The following is a 23,758-nucleotide window of genomic DNA, read 5'->3' on the forward strand; positions in this document are numbered from 1 at the left end:
CCCCATCACCAAACTGACTTCTACCATTCGTGTGTGTGTGTGTGTGTGTGTGTGTGTGTGTGTGTGTGTGTGTACAGGCATGCAAATGAACATGTGTGTACACGCTGCTTTAGAAGTCAGAGGACATCCTTTGGTACCTCCCACCTCTTGTTTGACACAGGCTTTCTCACTGACCTGAAACCACCACACAGGCCAGTCGAGGTAGCAGTCAGCTCTAGGGCCCTGCCCGTCTCTGCCTGCCTCCCGTCTAACCCTGCTGGGGTTACAGGAGCACGCCTGGCTTTTCACATTAGTTTCAGGATCTAGACTCAGGTCCTCATGCGTCCCCGATCCGTCTGTTCTTTTCCTTCAGGACTTGTTGTTTGGGAGTTCTGCGGATCACACGCAGGGCCTCACACATGCTAGGCAAGCATTCTACAACTAAACTAGCCCCGCCCTTCTGAATCTATACTTTCTCATGTCCATACCAGCACCCAGGGCCATTTCTGGAGCTAAAAGTCTCCTCTCACAGCTTGCCAGAGAGTCAGGTCCTAGCATCTCGTGAGGTCTGGTGTGTAATCCATTTTGATTTTGTTTGTTTTGTTTTCATAGTGCCTAAGGCCTTGTAAATGCCAGTCAATCCTACACTACCACATTGCACTTCTCACTCTCTCTCAGGATACAAGCAAGGACCAGGAGCATTGCTCATCTGGCCCTTGGCCAGCATTCCAGATGGCTAACAGGCCCCCTGCCAGTGAGGCCAAATACCCAGAGCCCAGACAGAGAGCAAGAAGGGGCGGGGGACGCAGACAGACATTCTCACATATTCTCTCGAGCAGAAAATCTAATTCACAAGCACACTGGAGTCCTACCGTCATACAAAATCCAAATAGCAAGGTTACCACTGTTTGCAGAAATGACTGCATACATGAACAGCAAAATCCAGTAAGGTGATGAGGTATAGAATCAGTAATTAAAAAAATCAAATCAATATATACAAATAACCAGGCAGAAATTATGATGAAGTTTCTAAAATCCCATTTACAATATCAACCAAAAGAATACACTGTCTAGAACCCTATTTAAGGAGTATGAAAAATCTATATTAAAAATAAAACTCTCCTCAAAATAAAAATAAAAAAATTAAAGACTTCCAAGGTACACTGAAGAAAGCATCAATAAATATTACGTACCCCATTCTTACAGAAGAAAATCAATATAAAGATGTCAATTGCTTCTAAAATAATACATAAGTAATATAATGAAAATATCAGCTGGATTGTTTTTAGAACTAGACAAGGACATTTGTATAGAAAACTCATTAGGTGAACAAAAAAATAATAATAAAAATCTGAAAATGAAGATAAATTGGAGATATTTAGCTGTATCCAGATATTGAAATGTATTATTAGAAAGTTAACAGCAAGCAAAAAGGGAAGTGTTGGCAAATATGTAGACCCATGCACAGAAGGGAACAAAAATCTATAAATACAAGCCTAAGGAACTGGGCGCATGACGCAGGCAGGCAGCTCTGCCCATTTTCAGGTACAGGAAATTATTCCACACATCTTGTTCCAGGAATGCACAACTACTTGGGAAGCTTGACCCTGAGAGGCCTGAAGCCAGGCCTGAACCCAAAGCCCACCTCCCTGCCCCGACGGAGCCCCTTCAAGTGGACCGCAGCTGCCTCACTGTGTTAAAATTACTTCCACACACCACCAGATGCTTAATTATCGCACCTGATAAATCAGAGACCTCAGAGTAAAAGCATTTGCCATAAATCCTCCTTGTCTGCTGACAGGGGTTTCCCCCGTGGGTCACAGTTACAGCAGACCAGTGCCCCCGATGAGCCATGGCAGGCTTGATTAACGATGCCACTCATTCCTTGGAGAGTCTGGCCGTTTTTAAAGACCATTCAGCACCCGCTCTCCTGTTGTGGTGTGGGTCTAATTAAGTTCCACAGGCCGTGGGTTGCCCTAGGGGGGACATCTGATCCTTGCCCTCGTACTCTGACCGAGGCCGAGGGGTCTAGAGTGGTGGGAAAGGAGCTGGATAGCGGGTGATAGAGAAATGAGCCAGGAAAGCAAGTGTTTCCACGGTGGAGGTGAGGCTTCTCTGAGGAGGCAAAGTAATAAAGAGCTTATGGGGAGGGTGAGAAGGTGAGGAAAGGGTGAGGCTTGACCGTAGATGGAGACAGGAAAGAAAACCGAACTTGTCCGGAGGCTGGCAATTCCATGTTCAAACGGCGGCACCTCTCTATACTTGCGTGCACAACCCTCTCCGTCGGCCACACACATCTCCCTCACTCTCAGGCAGAGGTCAGCGTGTCATTCACTAGGATCCCTGGGCAGCTATGGAAGGGACATCAGGAGATGAAGCCAAGGGCAAGCCGCGGCCAGCCGTGCATTCTGAACACCATGCCAAGGGAATCAGTCTTCAGGGCATCTGTCAACTGCGCTCCACCAGCAATTTTTATCAAAGCAATTTTCTCTTCCAAATGCATTCCAAAAAAATACATACGTAGGAAAAACGTTAAGTGCATTTAGATGTTTGTCCCCATAATCATGCAATTACAATTTTAAGAAGCGGCATTCTCAACCCAGTACTGCTAGGAAGTAACATGGATGCTACATGATACGCACACATCTGTCACATAAGCTTCACACAGGCGTGGCCGCTGCACCTGTAGACTACCTACGGCATGCACAGACCATTCTACTTACCATACGCTGTCTACAGAAAGCATCCTAGGATTTCAGTATAGACTCACTGTCTTATTCTGTAGGAAGCGTATTGGATATCTAAACTAAACTATTATATTTAAAAAAATAACCCCCTCATTCCATGGCTGAGGGTATGACTGAACTGATGGAGTGCTCGCCCGGCATCCATGAAGTCCTGGGTTCAGTCCCTGGTACTGAGTAAGACAGGTGTGACTGGCACACACCTGTAATCTCAATACTTAGGCAGTGGAGGCAGGAGGATCAGAAATTCTAGGTCATCCTTTGACTACATAGTGAATGTGAGGCCAAGGTGGACAACATGAGACCTGATTTAAAAAAAAAAAAATCACAGCGAGCAGAATAAGTTTCGAATAAAAAAAAATCAGAATTTTATATTTCACACACTGTGGACCCCACAGCTAAGAATTGGAAAACATCCAAGTAATGATTTCTGGAAAAGCAGGTGGTGAATTGCCAGATTCACCACGATTAATGATCTCTGGGACAGTCCAATTCAAGCCAGTGAAAAATCCTGCTGAAGGAACAGTTTGTGTCCCTCCTCTTGCTGCAACACATCTGTGCACACAGATTTTCCTATTAGACTACAATGAAACAATACAGCTGATTTTATGCTATACAGGGCTGTGACTTGGCAACACAATTTCTAATCTTAAGGAGGATTTTTTTTTTTTTTTTTAAGACTAGGAAAATAAATGCTCTCAGCTTTAAATGTTGAGGGATCTATATTCACCTATAATAAAAAGTAAATTAGATGTTTGATTAAGTACTCTCTCGTAATAAACTAGAATTTTCTTTGGTGTCTTTTCCTGATACTGTTAAGCAGTATTTACAAGTAAGTGAGACCAATCGGTAGCAATGAATTCATTTGCTGCCCCTTACCCACTATACCTTTGAGGAGGCCAAATCTTATCATCTGTTGCTCTCCCATTAATATACCAAACGGGTCAGGTGTGGTGACACAGGCCTGTAATCCCAGCACAGGGGAAGCAGAGGCAGGAGGATTACCTTAAGTTTGAAACCAGCCTTGTTTACATAGTAAAGTTTCAGGCCAGCTAAGTTTCAGGGACTATACAGTAAGGCTGTGCCTCAAAAAAGACGTTTAAAAAGCAGATGTGGTTGGTGCACAATTCTTGCACTCAGGAGTGAGTTCCAGAACAGCCAGGGCTACACACGGAAACAAACAAACAAAAAAGATGTTACTAAATAAACTTAAATTTAAAAATGAAAATTGGTGTACTATTTCTTGGTAGCTGGGAAATGCTGAGTTTGGAGCACAGAAGTGGCAGAATCAGAACTGTTATGCAGAGGGGCGCCTGGCACCAGTACCAAGACAACGGAAGACGGAAGAGACTAAGAGCTACTCTTGGGGAACTGCACAACTATCCAGAACAGAGAAGTGAGGACCTGGTCATGAGCAATGAGAATGGGCCACCAGGAACGGGCCCCCCGAGACTTCAGGAAAACCTGAACCGCAGATGATGGATTGCCGAAGTCTCATTATGGATGAGGCTGAGGGTCGAAACTGGTGGGAACCCAGTCACAGCGTTGCTGTGGTTGACAGTGATGCTTTGGGGTGTTGAGGTGAGAAGGATAGAGTGTGGTAGTTAATCTTCACTCTCAATTTGACTGGATTTGAAATCCCCATCGGAGAAATGCCTCTTGACCGTGCCTGTGAGAATGTCCCTGGAGAGAAAGACCCCTGCTGAATGCTGGAGACAGCATTCCAAAGGCTCAGGCTGAATACAAAGGGAGAGGGGGACACAAGCTGAGCACAGTGCCCAGTCTTTGCTCCTGACTGTGGCCAGCTACCTCATGCTCTTGCTGCCTCCCACTGTGGGGCCTGGACCCCTTCTCAAAGGGTAAACACAAAGAAAGCCTTCCTTCCTTTAGACACCTCTGTGACACAATGGGAAAAGGAGCGATTACAGCGTATTTAACTGTTTACTTTCAGGAGCCCCACCAAGTTCTGGAAGTGAAGACTGCAGCAGGTGGGGAGAAAAGTAGCCTTTAAAAACAGCAGACTGCTCCGCTCTTACAAGGCTCTCAGAGGAAACTAATGTGCTAGGAGCATCATCCGAGCTGAAATGACCCGGGAGACTGGAAATACCCAAGTCCAGCCCTCAGCTATCTAGTCCCACCTGCGCAGTGGTAATCAACCACACCATAAGAGAACTGGATAATGCCTTTAGGTGGACTCACAAATAAACTGGATGGGGGCTGAGGATACTATCTCCAAGCCTAAGGGTATGACAGTAGCAGTTTCAAAGCTGAAAAGCAAAGAGTAAAGAGTGCCCCCCCCCATGCAAAAACTGAGGGAAAACTATGAAAGGTATAATATGCATAATAGAACTACTATAAGAAGAAAGTACCATTTAAAACAACGATGACAGAGGATTTCATCCAAGTTAACGTCACACAGCAAACCACAGATCCAGGATGCCAGAGAACACCAAATTAAATGTTTAAAAAAAAAAAACCCAAAAAACAAAATCATAAGTTCTAGTTTGGTTTTCTGTTGCTATGATAAAACACTGAGGTAAAAATAACCTTGGGTTGGGGGAGGGCATATCTGGCTTCCTGGCCACACTCCATTGTTGAAGAAAACCAGGACAGGAGCCCAAGGCAGGAACCTGGAGCAGAAACTAAAGTGGAGACCATGAAAGGATGCTGCTTGCTGGCTCATCCCTATGGCTTGCTCAGCTTTCTTTTTTATACAGATAAGGACCAACTGCCTGGTGAGCTGGGCTGCCCACATCAGCCGTCAATCGGTAGAAAGCCCCGCACACCTGCCCACAGCCAATCTGAGGGTGGCAATTCCTGGACTGGGGCTTCCTCTTCCCAGGCGATTCTAGTCTGTGCCACGTTGACAAAAAAACAGCCAACCAACCAAACAACAACAACAAAACAGCACATTATACCAATTCTGACCACATTAAAGCATCAGAAAAATAAAAGACAAAACTTTAAAGAGAAATTAGGTGAGGGGGAACAACCCACCTTACCAATAAAGGAGTAAATACAAAATGACCTTGCTTCAAAACCCATTCAGGCAACACAAGCGCGGGAGAGACAAACAGCAGTCTAAAAATTCCGTCCTTGGCAAAATAGCCTCCGAGAGTGAAAGCGAAATAGAGAGTCTCGGATAAAGATTGATGGAGCCTGTTGACAACCAACCTGGCTTGCGAGAAGTATTAAGGGAGAATAGGGTGTATGTCAGAAACTCAGATGCACAAAAAGAAACAGGCTCAATGAGCGAAAGGTAAAGTCAAACTGTCCCTGGTTCCCAGCTGACTTAAACGGGCGACAGGATGTTCAGGCAGGAAGATGCGCAATGAACGTGGCTGTGCATGCATATGAAATACTCTTATGTGTAAGTGTGAAAATGAGAGTCAGGGATGGCTCGGGGTGAGGGGAGGAACTAGGACCATTTTGTTGCTGTGAGACACTGTGGTATTTGAACGTAAGTGGTCCTTAGGGAGTGGCATCGTTTAGGAGGTATGGTCTTGCTGGAGTAGGTGTGGGTTTGTGGTAGGAAGCATGTCACTGGGGACAGGCTTTACGGTTGCAGAAGCTCAAGCCAGGCTTAGTGTCTCATTCACGCTGGCGGCCAGTCCAGAGGTAGACCTCTCAGCTACCTCTCTAGCACCATGTCTGCCTGCATGGCCCCATGCTCTACGCCATGATGATGATGAACTGGACCTCTGAATTGTAAACCAGCCCCAGTTGGATGTTTTTCTTTATAAGGGTTATTGTGGTCTTCACAGCAATGAAAGCCTGAGACAGGCACTTCTGTGAAGCAGGATGCTGGTATTTAAAAGTGGGTTTGGGCTGAGAATGCAGCTCAGTGGTAAAGTCCTTGCATCCCTCAGAACCACAAGACAAAAAAGACAAGTAAAGTGTAGAGCCAAAAAATGTGTGTGTGTGTGTGTGTGTGTGAGAGAGAGAGAGAGAGAGAGAGAGAGAGAGAGAGAGAGGGAGAGAGAGAGAGAGAGAGAGAGAGACAGTCAGGGAGAAGCAGAGAACAAGGGCACACAGAGAAGCAAATAAAAGGTTAACATACCTTGTAGACATTAATCCAGTTATATCACCAATCACCTTAAATGCCAATGTTTTAAATTCCTCAGTTGAAAGATCAGACTAGATTAAAAAGCAAACCCAAATATATGTTATCAACAAGAACTCCACTTTAAATATAAAGGCAAAAATAGATTAAAAGTGAAGATAGGAAAATACAGCATCCTGATAACTCAGCAACAGGTAGAAAGGATAGCTAGACAGCAAATTTTGAAGCAACAAAAGTTATAAAGGCTAATGGGGCCCTCAGTCCTGAGGGGGCACTCACAGAAGACAAGGAATGCTTGATGGGCACCTCACAACAATATAAAAATACATGAGAGGAGCCGGAGAGGTGGCTCAGAGGTCAAGAGCACTGGCTGCTCTTCCAAAGGTTCTGAGTTCAATTCCCAGCAACCACATGGTGGCTCACACCATCTATAGTGAGATCTGGTGCTTTCTTCTGGTGTGCAGGCAGAATGCTGTGTAAATAATAAATAAATGATATAAAAAATACATGAGAGGAAACTGATGGAACTGAGAGCAAAAGCAGACAAACCCACTAGTGTTGGAGACTTTAGCAGAGAGGCACTAACTCCACAAGTTGCCCAGAGATGCTGGCTTTTATCTAACCACCAGAACTCCTCCTATGGTGTAGGCTGAGCCCATTTTTGGATCTCTGGACTGCCTTTTGGAGTCGGGGGAGTTGGCATCTCTTTGGCCCTGACATTATTAATAAGGTGGGTGTGTTGGTTTGCTTTTCTGTTGCTGTGTTAAATTGACCAAAACCAACGCGGGGAAGGAAAGGGTTTATGTTGCTCAAACTTCTACACCACAGCCCAGCATCACTGAGGGAAATCAGAGCAGGAGCTGATGCAGAGGCCCGCTCTCCATGGTTTACTCAGCACGCTTTCTTATGGGACCAAGGACCACCTGCCCAGGGATGGCCCCACTCACAGTGGGCGGGGCCCACTCGCATCAACCATTAATCAAGAAACTGTCTCAGAGACATGCCCAAAGGCCAATGTGATGGAGGTATTTTCTCAACTGAGAGTCCCTCTTCCCAGATGTGTCTATGTTTGTGTCGTCTAAAACCAAACAGCATAGTGGCGCTGTAGCTTGGTTGGGAGGGGAGTGCTTATCTAGCATTCAGGAAACCATGGGTTCCATTTCCCAACAGGGAGAAAGAGAAAGGAAGGGGATAAAATAAATCAACAACAAAAAGAGCTGGAAAAGACAAAATATTTGAGATATCCAATAACACGCTTTCAAATAGTACACCGGCCAAAGAAGAAACAACATGATAATTTAAAAACTACGTGACTACATGAAAATAAAAATGTAACTCATCAGAGTGCGTGGAACGAAACAACAGCAGGAGAGGGACACTCTCGGAGTTAGGAGAGAAGAGAGATCAGAGCTGGTAAGATGGGTCACTCGGTACAGTGCCTGACTCGTGAGCATGAGCACCTGCGTGGGCGCCCCTGCCCCCATGTTAAAAGCCGGGCACGTCAGCATAAGTCTATGACTATGCACTGTGGACAGTACTTGTCACACGTATGTGTACTATGGACAGAGGAGGGTGGAGAGTCAGGAGAGGCTCATTAGCCAGCCGGTCAAGTCAGCTGGTGAGTTCCAGGTTCAGGGAGAGACCCTGACACAAAAACCAAGGTGGAGAGTGACTGAGGAAGGTACTCAGCATTGACCTCTGGCCAACACTGATCACATGTGCCTACACACGCATGTACACACATACACACACACACACACACACACACACACACACACACTCAGAGTAAATTTTTCATTCATAGCCAGCCCTATAATCTCAGCATTTCAAGGTCAAGGCCAGCCTGGAATCTGTGGAGAGATCCTGTCAGAAAGAAAAAAGAAAAGAAGAAAGGAAAGAAGGAAAGAAAGAAGGTAGGAAGGAAAAGACAAAGAGAAAGAGCTAAACAATCATCTAAGCGTCCATCTTAAAAAACTGGAAAAAGAGGTTAAATACAAAGTAAGCATAAGAAAATAAATAATGGCAATTAGAAAGATCAGAAATTGGTGACAAAGAAGACAGGAAATCACTGAGGGCTCATTCTTTGAAAGGGGCCAACATTACCAGCAACTGTTACATTACCAGGATAACTAAAGAAAAGAGAGAAAATTACCGATATTAGAAATTAAAAAGAACACCATCACACACACAATGGTATTAAGAAGACAGAGAGAAATCATGAACTCACTGCCCACTGACTTACATAACCTAGATGAAAATGCACCAAGAGGAGGACAGCATGGAGACAGCATCCACAGAAGCAGTGCCACCAGAGAGTGCAAACAGGAAGCTCCGGGTGCAGGGGTCGCTGGGGAATTCTGTTGCGTAGTTATAGAGGAAATTACAACAATGCTCTAAAATCTCTTTCAGGGACAGAAGCAAGATGGTATGATTAATATCCCTCATGAACAGAAATGGAAAGGTCACTAATATTACCAAATACAGTTCAACAACGTGTTAAAAAGAATTATGCATCACAACCAAGTGAAATACACCCTAGGGTACAGAAGGCAGGTTCATTACGTGACAATCAACTAAAATCCATCACATCAACAGGGCAGCGAAGGGAAATCACATTACCATATCAGTAGGAAAAGGTGTTTGGCAAAATCTAATACTCAAAACAAACAAACAAACAAATAAATAAATAATCTGTCGATCAACTATGACCAGAAGGGACCTTCTCAGCATCACAAGGGGTAGTTACAGAAAACCTGGCAACTGACATAACAATTAATGGGGAGAAAAGTCAAAGTTTCTCTCTCTCTCAGCACCAATCGGAAAACCCCATCCGATGCAGTAAGACAAGAAGGAATAGACAGAAGTTCCTTTGCTCAGAGATCGCATCATGGTCTTGTAGAAATCCAAAAGAACAGAGCTCTGGACCGAGTAAGGGTTGACAGCACACAGGTCTAAACTGAGCAAGGAAGCAGAAGGCCCACCGAGCTCTGATAAGAAATAGCAAAGAACTAGGTGGAGACACTGGACTGCTTCTACCATTGGCAAGCACCGGAAGCTGCTTAGTTCTGAGGAGAGCTCCAGGGTCTGGGCCACACAGTAGATGGTGTCATGATAGCACATAAGTGGAAGAAGAGAACCAGCAATGAGAAAAGAAACTGGGCAGGGCTTCAGGAGACAGGTTTGCTCTCTTATAGCTAATTCCTCCATGTGGCATCATTCCTTCCTAATGGCTTCTAGTGACCAGGTCACCTCTCACTATGTCCCATCTCCTAGAAGGTTCTAGCACTTCTTATATCACAACGGGAACCATACCCAAGTTATAGCAAAGATATACGCCGTAGGCATGGACAAGAAGAGTCAATATTGTCAGGAAGTCAGTTCCTCACAGCTTCATCAACAGAGTCAATGCAACCCAATCAAGATGCCACCAAGTTCTTTTGTAGATATTGAGAAACTGAATGGGTACTCAGGCAGGGAGAGGCAAAGGACTCTTGGCGTCTTTAAGAATCACTAGAGCCTGGGGGCGCAGTTCAGTACGGGGGTGTCTGCCTAGCGTTCATGATACTCTGGGTTCAATGCCTCCCCTACCCCAGAAGTAAAGTAAGAGGGGGGAGGATGGAGGGAGGGAGGGAAAGAGAGACTGATTTATTACACAGAAAAATCAAGACAGTATGAAATTTGGAGCAGGGGAGTAAAAGACAGATCAATAGAACAGTATATAGAATTCCAGAAATCGTTCCTACATAAATAGCAACAGATCTTTGCCAAGGAGCAAAAGGCATTAAGATGGCACAAAGACAACCTTTCCAACAAATGGTGCTAGAACAACTGTACATTCAGATGTAGAGAGTAATCCAGACAGATCTTACAGCAGTCACAAAAATGAACCAAAAGTGATCACAAAGTGAAATATAAAACGCGCAACCATAAAACCCCTAGATTAAGATAACATAGGAGAAAATGTAGAGAAATATAGGTATGGTGGTGACCGCATAAAATACAACATCAGAGCCCACAGTCTATGAAAGAACTGATGAGCTGGGTTTCATTAAAATGTAAAACTTTTAAGCAGACATGTACCACCATGTGGTTTTAACACATGGAGGGCCGGGCAGGAGAATCATGAAGTCGAAGCCTGTGCTACAGGAAGACCTTTAAAATTTAAAACTCCTCTGTGAGGGACTGTGGCTGGCAAAATGAAAAGACAATGAGAAAATATTTCTAGAAGGCACACGTGAGAAAGGCTTATCTTTAAAAATATATACAGAGGATGCTTACGACTCAACAGTAAGAACCCAGAAGCCCAACTAAACAGATGGCTCAGCGGTGCAACCTTCTTTCCGGCCATCAATGGAGAAGAGAGAGGAAGAAGAAAGTTGCCTGAGCTCAAGAGTTCCAGTGCAGACTGGATATCAGTCTGACACCCCCTACACACACACACACATACACACACACACACACACACACACACACACACACACACACAACCTTTTTAAATGGGGAAAACACAGGATACATTCAGGACACGTCAGTGAAAAGGATACAGCTCATTCTGTTCTGTATAACAAAATACCATAGACTGAACTATTAAAAAAACAAACAAACATAAAACTGTGCTCTCTGCAGTAGCACATATACTAAAAATTGGAACAATGCAGCAAAAATTAGCCTGGCCCCACGCAAGGATGGCATGCAAATCCCTATGAAATGTTCCATGTGTTTAAATGGCAAATAAGAAAAACCCAGAAAACTATTCTTTACAGTTTTAAAGGTCAGGGAAGCCAAGGACCAAGGCAATGGCAGGTTTATTGCCTAGTAAGGGTCCAATATCTGACTCCAAGGTACAATGAATACCCATAGAAGAAGAGAACAAGAGTAAATTCCCCCCTCCCCACAAGCCCTACAAGGGTTCCTAATTCCGCTTAAGAAAACACAGCCTTCATGATCCTGTCATTTCCCAAAGCTAAACCCTAACCCCCAACACTGCTGCATCAGGGTAAAATTTCAACAGGACATAAATATTCAAATCACAGCACCCAGCCAACAGGCGTGCGAAAGGGCAGTGAACATCACATGTCATCAGAGAATTGCAAATGAGAATGAAGACACACCGTGACGTGCTTACTCGGGCGGCCAAAATCCCAAACGCTAATGACATCAAATGCTGGCGAGGATGTGGGCCACCAGGAACCACCATCCACCGCTGGTGAAAATGCGGCTAGGCTGACAAACAGCTTTGCTGAACCTTCTTCGAGCACACGAAGTAACTCTACTCGGTACCTACCCAAATGAATGGAAAACCGGCCACAAGAAAACCGGAACGTGGGCGTTTGCTGCAGTTCCATTTATCAAGACGTGGAAGAAACCGAAATGTCCTTCACAGGTGAGTTCAGATAAACCGCAGGTTTAACCAGAATGAAAGTAACTGAAGAGCCAACCACAGAAAGACTCAGGGCCAGAAAAACCCAGGCTGTGTTTTCTTAATCCGAAAAGCTATAGACTGTACGATTCTCGCAGCCTATAAAATGCAAACCAGTAGAGACCTACAGAGGCCTTAAAAGATCGGTGACCGCCAGTGTGGGGGAGGGGACAGGGATTGATGAGGCAGGGAACAGGGGTTCTTTAGGTGGTGAAACTACTGTGAATTCCTGCCTTTACCGGTCCCAGCCCACAGAAGGTACAGTGCATGGAGTGAACCCGGATGTACAGGGCAGACACGGGCCCACAGTGACACCCAATGCAGCTTCGGGGACTGTAGCACATGCACACTGTGGCTCAGGAACCCGGCAGCGAGTACCCTGCTTAGTTTTCTCACTGCTGGGACCAAGTATCTGCCAAAAGCCACTTAGGAGAGAAAAGGTTTGTTCTGGCTCAGGCAGCGAGGCCGTAGTCAGTCCACCGTGGCAGGGAAGACATGGCTCCCGCCAACGCTAAGGGTGGTTGTCCTTCCTCGGTTAGACTCTCGGTTAGACATACACTCCCAGAGGTTTGTCTTCAAACTTACTCCAAGCCCCTTCAAGCTGACAACAGAGAACAGCCATCACATGATACGGGCGGCGATGTGAGAACTCTCTGGAGGGTTTTATTTTTCTTTCTCAGTTTTGCTGAGAAAATAAACACTAGTGCTTAGATCAGGACTATTCCCCAGAAGCCCATGTGGTAAAGGTTTGTTCACACCCGAGTGGTGCTTTTGGGAGATGGAACCTTTAGGAGGTGGGGCCTAGGAGCTGGTCTGTAGCCCACTCCACAAGATGGAACCTATCAGTACCCGACCCAAAACTTGTAGCTGGTTAGGACACAGGCCCTGAGGGAAAGCCTAGTACTACAATCCTGCTAACTGGCCAGAGCAATAAACCGCCTCCTAAGTTCTGCCTTTATATCCGTACATCTCTCAACCCTCATCAGAGAAGTTTCCTTCTCCAGTAGATAGTGACAACGCGGGGACCCACGGCGACTCAGCAGGCAGGGAACGATACTGTGGAGTGCTCGGTTCTCTATGTGACATCTCTACCATGCTCCCTCCCACACAAGTCTCAGGCATCCTAACAGAGGAGGGAGCAGAAGGAGCCAGAGAGAGCAGATGCCTTCGCAAACCGGGATTTGCTGGACAGATCGGTGCATGTGGTCAAGCCTGTGAATTCACAGTGGCTGAGGGTACATGCACAAGACTCTCTGTCGCGTGTATGAAATGATCAGAGACAGAATGGGCGTGACGGTGTGTATGAAACACCTTTTTGGTATGAAGGGCAACTTGCTAGAGAAATATTGTAATATCTTAATTACAGCCAGGAAATGCTACTGCAGACAATTTTGAGGCCGCCCGAGGAACCTGTAACAACAGTTCGCTCTCCCTATTATCACCAGAAGTTAAAACAAAGGTATCTTCAAAAGGAATAGCCGTGTGCTTTCATAATTTAATTTTTTTTTTTCCTAAATTTAAAAATGCAGAATTCTGGCGCTTTTTTTCTTTGACTGGCAAATTAGTAGGACCAGTTTTGGTGAGCTGTTTTTAGGAGTCCTTTGTACCTGTTAGGGTCCTGGGTAGCAGCCACAAAGCAGTCCGGTCCCGGTTCTAGAAGACCCTTGTGGAGAGTGGCCGCCACCCTGACTTCCCGCTTGGGGGAAATGCTACCTTTGTTTTCTGAGGAATCACACGTGTTTAAAATTAGAATATATGGCGTGAAGAGGCTGGCAACTCGCCAAGTCAATTACAAAAGGTGTAAAACACAAAAGCAAAGGTGCAGACATGCTTCAAGAATGCTTATGATGTTTTTATTTCCGCTACCACTTGGTCTCTGCGGCAAATGCTTATTTTGTGTGTGTGTGTGCTGGAATAAAGCTTTGCTCATGAAATAATGGAGTTGGCACATTTGATAGATTAAAAATATAGGGCTCCTGGCCACACTGGCATTTTAGATAAATAATGAATACTTTAAAAAACTCCTTATTGAGATATACTCTGGATGCCATTAAAGCCATCCTTTTGAAGCACAGGCTCCAGTGGCTTTCAGGAACTGGTCAGCATCTCTACCTGACTTCAGCACAACCTGACAGCCATCTTCGCTAGCAGTTCTGTGACAACACTGACCTGCTTTCTGACTATGAGACTCTGCCTACTGGGGACATTTCATATAAACGGTGTGACTTACACTACACTGGAAAAGTGTTGTATGCCAGGAGCTCACCGGGACGCTGGCTCTGAGTGTGTGGCCCTTTGCCCCAGCCTCTGCTTTTCAGACCTAAGCGTATTTGTCTCAAAGTGTCCTCCAAGGCTCTTTGCCTGAGGACAGGCTGCCAAACTCCCAATTTTTTTTACAGTGCAGGTGAGGGTGATGGTGGTGAGGGAAACAGCAAAATAGTCCAAGAATTAAAAACACGGTGTCCTTGAGAACAGCTAGAAGGCAAAGCATTTCCAACACGTTACTATTGTTTATCCCATGATACAAAAATGCCTGCAGTGGGAAAGAGTTTGGCCAGGTAAATATACTGATGGAAAGAAAGCTCATTTGGGGACTTCAGATGACTGCCTCAACCTCAGTTGGTTTCTGCTGTATGTTTTAGTTTGTTTTTTCATTTGTTTGTTTTTGAGACAGGGTTTCTCCTGGACTTGCTTTGTACTCATAGGCTGGCCTCAAACTCACAGAGATCCGCCTGCCTCTGCCTCCCTGAGTGCTGGGATCACAGGCGTGTGCCACCGTGCCCAGCTCTGTTGGATGTTTTAACATCACTGGCTCTGTTGGTGATGTCTCTGTCAGCTGCTGTTTGTTCCTTTACTGGAAAGCCCCACCCAGGAGATACTCCTTCACTGGAACTGTCAGGAACTCTAGGTGTCTGCCTTTGTGGTGCTACCCCAGGGCATTTCTCCTGGATGTTTTGAGCACCTGATTAGATGGTTTTTATACCGTCATCTATCTATCTTTTTTTATTTATCATTTTACTCTGGATTGCAACATACTCAATAAACTCACTCATTCAAAATAAAAATATAGCTATTATGGATCATTCTGTGAATTACACAGAACAAATGGAACTATGTATCATGTGGTTTTTTTTCTAGCTTTTTTCTCCATTCAGCATATTTTCAAAGCTCATCAACAATATAGCATGTATTAGTATTCTGTTCTTTTAAAATATTTACTATTAATTTTTAATGTGTGTGTGCGCACGCACATACTCATAGAGGCACTGGATTCCCCTGGAGCTGAACTTACAGATGGTTGTGAGCCCCTAGACATGGGAGCTGGGAACTGAACTACTGAACTTGGGTCCTCTACAGAGCAATAGGCACTCTTAACTGCTGAAGACTCTGTCCAGGCCAAGCACTCTTTTTATGGTTGAATAATATTCCATTGTGTCGGTATACTATACTTTGCTTATTACTTCTTCAGTTGATAGATCTTTGGGTAGTTATAAATAACGATGCTATGAATATTCATGTACAAGGTTTATATAGACAAATACTTTCTTGGCTCTTGGATATGTATCTAGGAGTGGAAGCTGTGGGTGATTTAGTAACTCTATGCTTAACTTTCTGAGGCGCCAAAGTAGCTGCACCATTTTGTCTTCCCACCAGCAATGTATCGGGTTCCAATTTGTCCACCTTCTTGTCAACACTTGCTACCGTCTGGCTTTTAGATTCAGCTCTCCTGTTGTGTGTGGGTGAGAAAAGGGTACTTAGCACACCTCTGAGGGAAGTCACGTGCCTTTCCAAAGACAATCTAAAACCCAGCCAGGCTGTTCGTTTATCCTGTACCCTCACTGCCGCTCCTGGGCAGCTCCTGCATGAGTGAGCTCACCTCACACTGGGCTGCTCACTGCAGGGCCTCTTATTAACAAGAGAAAAAAAAATTAACACCTTGGAAGATATTGGAAACTTAGAGAACTGGGGATGGAGAGGAAAGGAGGGAGTTAGAAATTAGTGTAATGAATGATTTGTATGCAGTGCAAACTTGGGAGACATACTTGCAGGTGGCCCACGGGCCAGATTTCAAAGACCAGGAAGACAGACACACCTTTCTAGGGTCTGCATTCTCTGCATGAGGCTCCTCGGCCCCTGTGGAGGGGTGACTATACGAACCTCGAGTGTCAAGGACAACCTCCACTTTTCTTACTTCACATCCGAGTTACTATCAAGAAGGCCTAAGCTATGTGGAAAAGCAAGCTTCACATTCTTCTGGAATCTCCCTAGTGCAAGCGGGACCCCCTCATGTGGCCTTCTCCAGCCCTTATCTCTACCATGCCTTGTTTCTGTTACTTCATCCCAACAGCAATGTCCTCGGCCCATCCTCCTTCAACCACAGAAAGCGGTGCTCAGGAAGGAACCGACTGAGGGTAGACCTGCACCTGCCAAACAGCCAGGGCTGCACACTCCGTACAGGGCAGAGTCCGTCTATCTGTCTGACTGTGAATTCCCTCTGGTGTCATCTCTGTGCAGGCTGTCTGTCCAACACGTGTGCTTAAGAACATGGAAAACAGTTTGACGGTACCTGAAAAAAAAAAAAAAGGTACAGAAATGCCATGTGGTCCTGCAGTTCCATGGGATGGAAAGTAGAGACACAAAAAGGTAACTTATATGCCCAAGTTCAAGGTGGCACTATGCACAATAGCCAAGAGGTACCAAGGCCCCAAATGGCAATCAAGAGATAAATGGATAAACAAAAGCAGAGTGCACGTGTTTCCTAAAAATGAATACTCGATACATGCCGCAAACACGGGAAGGCCTTAAAAAGGCTACTAAGTGAAGCAAACCAGCTAGAAAAGGGTAAATATTATGAGTCCATTTACATGAGTCAATTTTCCAAACTCACAGAGACAGAAAGAAGAGTGAGTGATGGCTGGGCTGGGTCTAGTGTAGTAATGGCTTAATCGGTACACAGTTTCCCGTTGGGCTGAAGCGGTTCTGGACGGACACTGGTGACAGCCATGCTGTGGAGGTATTTAATGCCACTGACGTGGACGGGAGAATGACTGAACAGTAACTTTACACTACACACACTTATTAGAACACAGTGCTGGCTGGTCGCTGACTCCTGAGGTTGGGGATGGAGAGAGTGAATCCTCAGGAGGGCAAGGAAGGGGAGGAGGACTGACTTGGAGCAGCTCATTATTGCCGGAGGAGCAGTCAGCAGTGAAAACCAGGCAAGTGAGAAGAACACTGAATGATGCGAGAACATGATGGGGAGTTGGGGAAGCCCAGTTTTTGAGAGGGAATGGGTTAAAAGGACGTATGGGAATCAGGAGGGATGAGGACTGGAGAGTTCCCAAGAAACCAAACTGGCTACAGGCACTTGACAGAAAGTCACATCTGCTCAGGCTCTCAGGAAGTGGCTGGGTGTGGGGGGCTTGCCTGGCACTGAGTTCCATTCCCCAAACTGAAAAGAATTACACCTCGAGGAGAAGAAATGTGAAGTAAGATAATGAGTTCCTTTTTAGCATCAAATTGCAGAAGTTGAGAAGAAACAAAATCATCAGACTTCCTGGAGCTGGTGCCTGGAGCGGCACAGTGACAGGAACGAAATCCCTGCTCCGAGCTGTACCCTTGGAATACTAAAATGGTCCCGTGTTGGGTACAGTTTACCACACTTTAAAAACAAAAATTGGGAAACCCTGTCGTGTGCCTGTCTCTTAACCACTGTTGATCAGGTGCTGTGTGACAGATCCCTAAAGAGGTCTGTTGATTGTCATGTGTCAAAAGCAGTAAGGCTGTGAGCTCCTGAACCAAGCAACCTTATCGCTAAGAATCTGTTTAATGGCAATTAAAAAAAGGAGACTGCAGAGATCTCCTGCAGAATTAGTACCACCGACGAGCTGCTTATTAAAAACATAAAGGGAGGCTGGAGGGAGGGCTTAGCAGTTAAGGGTGCAGACTCCTCTCGCAGAAGGGCAGCATTCAGGTCCCAGCACACACATCAGCTCACAACTACCTGCAACTCCAGCTCCACAGGCACACAAAACACAAGTCTCCACGTATGCCTCAACACACGTGTGCACATAATTAAAAATAATAAAAGTAAATCTTTAAAAACAAAAATAAGTGAAAATAAACCCAAAATAAACAATACACCAAGGGCAATGACTAAAGAACATGTTCATGCAAAAACAAACAAACAAACAAACAAACAAACAAAAAACCCATCATCTAAAACCATGATGGATTCTAATGAGTATTCCTTACATGGAAACACTCCACCCACAATGGGGCTTCTTTAGAGTCAGTTTTGTTTTAAGACAAAGTCTCACATAGCACAGGCTGGTCTTGAACTCTATATAACAGGTTGTTCTTGAACCCTGATCCTCCTGCCTTTACCTCCTAAGTGCTGAAGCTTCAGGCTTATGCCACCAACTTCAGCCCATTGTGCTTTATTCTTTTACTTCATTGCTACAAAACGAGGAAGCCACCAACTCCTGCCGAGTCTAGCTGCACCCTTCCCTGCCCCTTTCTTTCTGTATGTGTGTTGTGCTCATGTGTACATATATGTGTTTGCATATATGCAGACAAGTGTGAATGCACATGCGAATGTGCGCCTTCATGTAAAGGCCCAGAGTTGATACTGGATGTCTGGATGGCTCCCATGTTGTTTTATTTTATTGTGACAAGGTTTCTCAACTGAACTCAGAGATCACCAGCTAGTCTAACAGCTAGTCTAACTTGCCCTGGGGCTCCCCTGTCTGTCTCAAAATGTTCGGACTGTTTTTATGAGGGCTCTGGGGATCGAACTCTGGTCCTCATACTGTGTGGCAAGGGCTTTACCTACTGAGCCATCTCCCCAGTCCTCTGGACCTTCCTCTACCCAGCACATCTCACCAGACCTTGAAGAATTTGAGTATCACTTAATATCTGTTGCCTCAGAGAACCAAAACAACACACATACACACACATATGTACACACACTCACACACATAGACACATACAGATACACATAAAGTCATACACAAACATAGACACACATGAACACAGACACACCCCGCCCCCAAACTGGAACTCACAGGTTCCAGAATTCCAACAACCACCAGTCAACACTAGGACTAAAATTATAGTGAAAAGGGTAGGTTACAAAATAGGATTACTCTATGCCAATCGTCATAAATACTAACATATAAACAAATACTCAGGCTACAACTATAAAGAAAAATGAGACAGTAATAGCCTTTACTTGGGAATCCAGTCTGCTTAACAACTGTCCGTGTGAGCACCCATGTGCATGGAAATCATACCAGATGCCGACCAGAGAACTGGGGGTTTCCCTGAAAAGAATCAGGAATCGGTTTGCTGAATGCATGCAAGGTCCAGACAAGGAGCTCTGATGCAATGTAAAACTGTGTCCAGGTGAGAGCAGCAAGAGTTTCTTGCTTCCCGAGCTAAAGACCAAGTGCAGAACCATCTGGGCCAAAGAGAACTGGAGTGAGCACAGACAACAAGAGCAGCTGAGGAAAATACTCCAAAGAACTGTTGATGGCAGAGCTGGACTAGGAATGAATATCCCCAATGAGCTGAGTCCCCAGGCATCCGGTGCTGCACTCAGTAGGTCCAAACCACACACCACCCTGGGAAGAGCCAGGGTCTTTGTGTTAACTTCTCATCTGGTTTAGTTTTGAGCTTCTAACCTGCTGACCAAGGAGTACCTGTTTATTATTACCTAGACTTTCCCTGGGGATCCCATTACTGGAAGATTTTGGTCTTTTGGGCAATATTTATGAAAGAGAATTTTTCACATTTATTGGTCCAAGTCACAGGTGACTGCCAAACAGCTCGCTAATCTGTAGGAACCCACCAACGTGGCCTCAGGAATGCAGATGTGCTGGTTTCCGGCTCAGGCGGCCTGAAAGCAGAACAGCTGCCCTTTGTCTGCTGGGAAGAATGGAGTCCTGCGGGGCCCCGTCCCCTCTCCCAGGCTCCTGGTGAGGACTGCTGGGGGAGCCAACCTTCCTTTCACACCCAAGGGCACAGCTCATGACACTACAGGCAGGAGGGCAACAAGCTCCAGGACATACACAAAGAAGCAATGTGCTGAGAACGTGCTGTCATGGAAGGCTGAGGCACTGAGGGAAGTCTTCTAGGAAGGAGGCCTGGTCGGTAGAAACGAACTCTTCTAAAGCCATGCCAAGTTTACTGTGACATGGAGACAACGTGCCACCTACCAGCCCTTTATCTGCTACAGTCCAAAGAACACAGTAGGTGGAAAATATCCACTGAGCTACTATCGTGGCCAGGCACAGTGGTGCGTCCCTGCAATCCCAGCAATTTGGGAGGCTGAGTCAGGAGGACTGCTATGAGTTCAAGGCCCAAACCCAAACAAACCTAATTATTTGGCTTTAACAAAATGTGGAAGTTACATTGCATGTGTCCAGGAAGGCAAGACTCCATTCTTCTACTTCCCGTATTGTTAAGGCCAGAAACATAACCAGTCCCATCTTGTCTTCCAGGACAAGCTATGGCGGCCTCAGACCAGACATCCATTCGTCTCTCAGGGACAGCTGCTGAGGCAGGGCAGGAGGTGGACAGGTGTAGAAGGATCCCAGGCAGATCCTAAGGACAGTGCAAAGCCACAGTGTATCACTGAGCTGGACTCCCCTCTTCTACCCAAACATTAGAACCTAGCGTAGCAGACAAGTTTTGGTAGTCTGCTGGGCACCTGTTTCCCAGATTCTTGTCTGCGGAATCTCTTCACCATTCCACAGCTTGAAGCATCACCTCTACATGGTAATGCCTGGATCTGTCTCTCCAGCTCACACGTCTCTCCTGAACCCCAAGCACGTACCTCATCTCCATGCACACTATGTGATCTGTCCCCATGGGAGCATCCTGTCAAGCAGGGGGCAGAAATGCTCCTTTGTAACTGTCCTCTCCAGCTGCCCAGGCCCTATGTTTCCTTCTCAGTAATTGCCTACCATGGGCCACAGATGTGGAAGAGAGAGAGAGGAAGGGGAAGAGAGAGAGAGAGAGAGAGAGAGAGAAGCAAAACTGCTGATGGTCAGGGTAGCAAACACAGTATGCCAGTAAGATGTGCACACTTTTTATTCCAGCCAACTGTCTGCGAGTAAGAGGGTCCTGAGGGGGAAAAAAAAAGTCAGTTAGCTTTTTCCAGTTCGTGGAAAGATGCCATTTGGGCTGGAAGTGGCCTGTTAGGAAGGGAATGTCCTAGCCCTGAAGGGGCAGGATAGGGCCAAGGCAATGGGTGTCCCAGAGCTGTGTGCTGTGGACAGTCTTGTCTACCTGCCTAGCTGCTCTACAGAGATTTTCCACGTGTCCACGACACTAGAAGATTGGGAAACACTGTCTAGATTACAATAGCCTCTCTGTTTCCAGCCCTTCTCTGTTGGCAGAAAAACAAGCTTGAGTCTCTCCCCTTCCCACCTCTAAGTCAGCATGTTTGCTCCACCCAACATCCTCCTTGGCCCATGGGCCCTACTTGGCAAGGTCACTATAGGCTGCTCGTCAATACGGGACCAGGGACAGGCTGGTTTACTGGCCAGGTGCCCAGCACAAATGACTCTGCCCACTAAAGGGACCAGTCATTAGATATGCCAATCAGCCACCTCCTTTCAGATTTCAGCTGGCACTGTGCAGTTGGGGCCCCTTCCACCACATATAATTATACATTACGAACACAACAGCTCAGTTCTCACACAGTTCCAACAAAGAAGTGCCACTATCAAACTCAACTCGAAATCCTGCGCTATCTACAAAAGGTCAACCGGATATTAACTGTTAAGTCCAGGAAGGGCCAAGTCAGTCAACAAACACAACTGAATATTATCATAACCATTAAGAAAAAGGAAAAAAAAAAAAACAAAAACCACCCGTGGCCTACACAAATACTGTTCCCTGTAGATGTAGGGCAGTGGCTCTCAGCCTTCCTAATGCTGAGACCTTTAATATAGTTCCTCATGTTGTGGTGACCCCCAGCCACAAAATTACTTTTGTTGCTACTTCATAACTGTAGTTTTGCTACTGTTATGAATCATAATGCGGATATCTGATATGGGACCCCTACGGAGTCGAAACCCACAATTTGAGAACCACTGCTCTCGGGGGAGAATCTGTCCTACCCCTTCCTGTTTCTGGAGCTAGCTCATTGGCTCATGGCCTTTTCTTCCATCTTAACCACCTGCCACGAAATAGCTTCAAATTGTTCTCTGTACAGGGTCTCCCACTGTGCCATCATTGGTCTGTGGGCGGAAACGTCTTCCTTACCCTCTCTGTCCCCACAGCACTCATGACTGTACTGGGCCTGGGCAATCCCAGTGCAGAGCATCCTTTGTGTTCTCACCTCTGCAAAGACCTTTACCACGTGTAAAGACTTCTGGGCTCCAGAGATTAGGGCTGCTCTCTTTGGGGGCTACACAGCAGATACAAATATCTTCAGGCTGAGGGTGCGGCTCCGTCGGTAGGGTGCTGGCCTAGAACGCATGAGGATGTGGGTCCCAGCCCCAGCATCGTGTAAGACCCTACAATCTCAACACTACAAAGGTGAGAGGTTAGAGGACTGACGATGCAAGGTCGGGACTGGGGATGGCTCAGCGGGGGAAGTGTTTGCTCCACAAGGCTGGGAACTTGAGTCCAGATCTCCAGAACCCGTAAGCCAGACATGGGAGCAGCAGACATCTGAAATCCCAGCACTCCTCCAACCAGATGGGACGCAGGGACAGGAGAATCCTGCGACACTGAGCCGGGCAGCGATAGCAAAATGACAAGAGCCGCTGTCTCTCACAAGCTGGAAGGTGAAGACTGACTCGAGGTTTTCCCCTGACCTCCACATTCAAGCTGGCATACACATAGCTGCACCCCATCTCTCTCTCTCTCTCTCTCTCACACACACACACACACACACACATACGTACACAAAGATTAAAATGATAAAAAATATAATCATAGTAATTTCTTCAATGGGTTCAAATCTTACTTTCTCTCAGGAACGGCCTTGCCTGACTCTTCACGCACGCGTCTCATCTGAGGTGAGGGTCACGGTATTGGCTCCTCCTCTTCTCGACTCCCCAGCGTTGGCTACTTTGTGCAGGTGGAGTTAGGCTTTATTCTAGAATGCCACCCACACTTGCAGCCTGGGCTGATTCAATGACACCTACTAGTCTCCATTCCCTCTGATGAGCACAGAGCTCCCGAGGCCTCCAAATGAAGGCCCAGCTGCAGCCCCCGCCACCCACTCCCACCCTTATCTGATGGGTGGGCTCAGCTAACAGACCCTAGGGGGATCTGTAGGCTGGACTGCCTTCCTCTTGCTTTCTCTGACGTTGCCTTTTCTCCCCTTGTTCTTTGCCATCCTGAAATTTGTTACAATCTCTCAATTGCTGTTAATTCCCTCTTAGTCACTTGGCTACCCTGGGATTATATTTTCCTAATCTCTTTATTATCATTTTAATGGGTTCTGGGTAGAGAAGGTATAAATGCGCCCAAGATGAATCCTCCATCTTGAACCCTAAGTTAATCTTTAATTTTTCAGTTATGCTTAAAAGA

The 23,758-nt window shown here is 45.9% G+C and overlaps 1 protein-coding gene and 1 non-coding gene across 4 annotated transcripts in view; one reads left to right on the forward strand and one right to left on the reverse strand.

Annotated features, from left to right (window-relative positions):
* Homer2 (homer scaffold protein 2) overlaps positions 1–23,311 on the reverse strand; it is a 78,341-nt gene extending 55,030 nt beyond the window's left edge. The window contains exon 1 of one of the 3 annotated variants that reach the window (XM_055623027.1): positions 23,190–23,311. In XM_055623027.1, the coding sequence (XP_055479002.1) occupies positions 23,190–23,236 (47 nt within the window). In that variant the 5' untranslated portion in view covers positions 23,237–23,311. The remainder of the gene's footprint in view (positions 1–23,189) is intronic. The other 2 variants (XM_055623026.1, XM_055623029.1) reach the window with 2 other exon arrangements.
* Positions 11,400–11,508, forward strand: LOC129688770 (U6 spliceosomal RNA). Its single transcript, XR_008721990.1, has one exon. It is a non-coding gene; the product is annotated as a U6 spliceosomal RNA (small nuclear RNA).
* Positions 23,312–23,758: the final 447 nt, after the last annotated feature.

This window comes from Psammomys obesus, unplaced genomic scaffold (assembly GCF_907164565.1).
Source record: "Psammomys obesus unplaced genomic scaffold, mPsaObe1.curated_primary_1811, whole genome shotgun sequence".
NCBI lineage: Eukaryota > Metazoa > Chordata > Mammalia > Rodentia > Muridae > Psammomys > Psammomys obesus.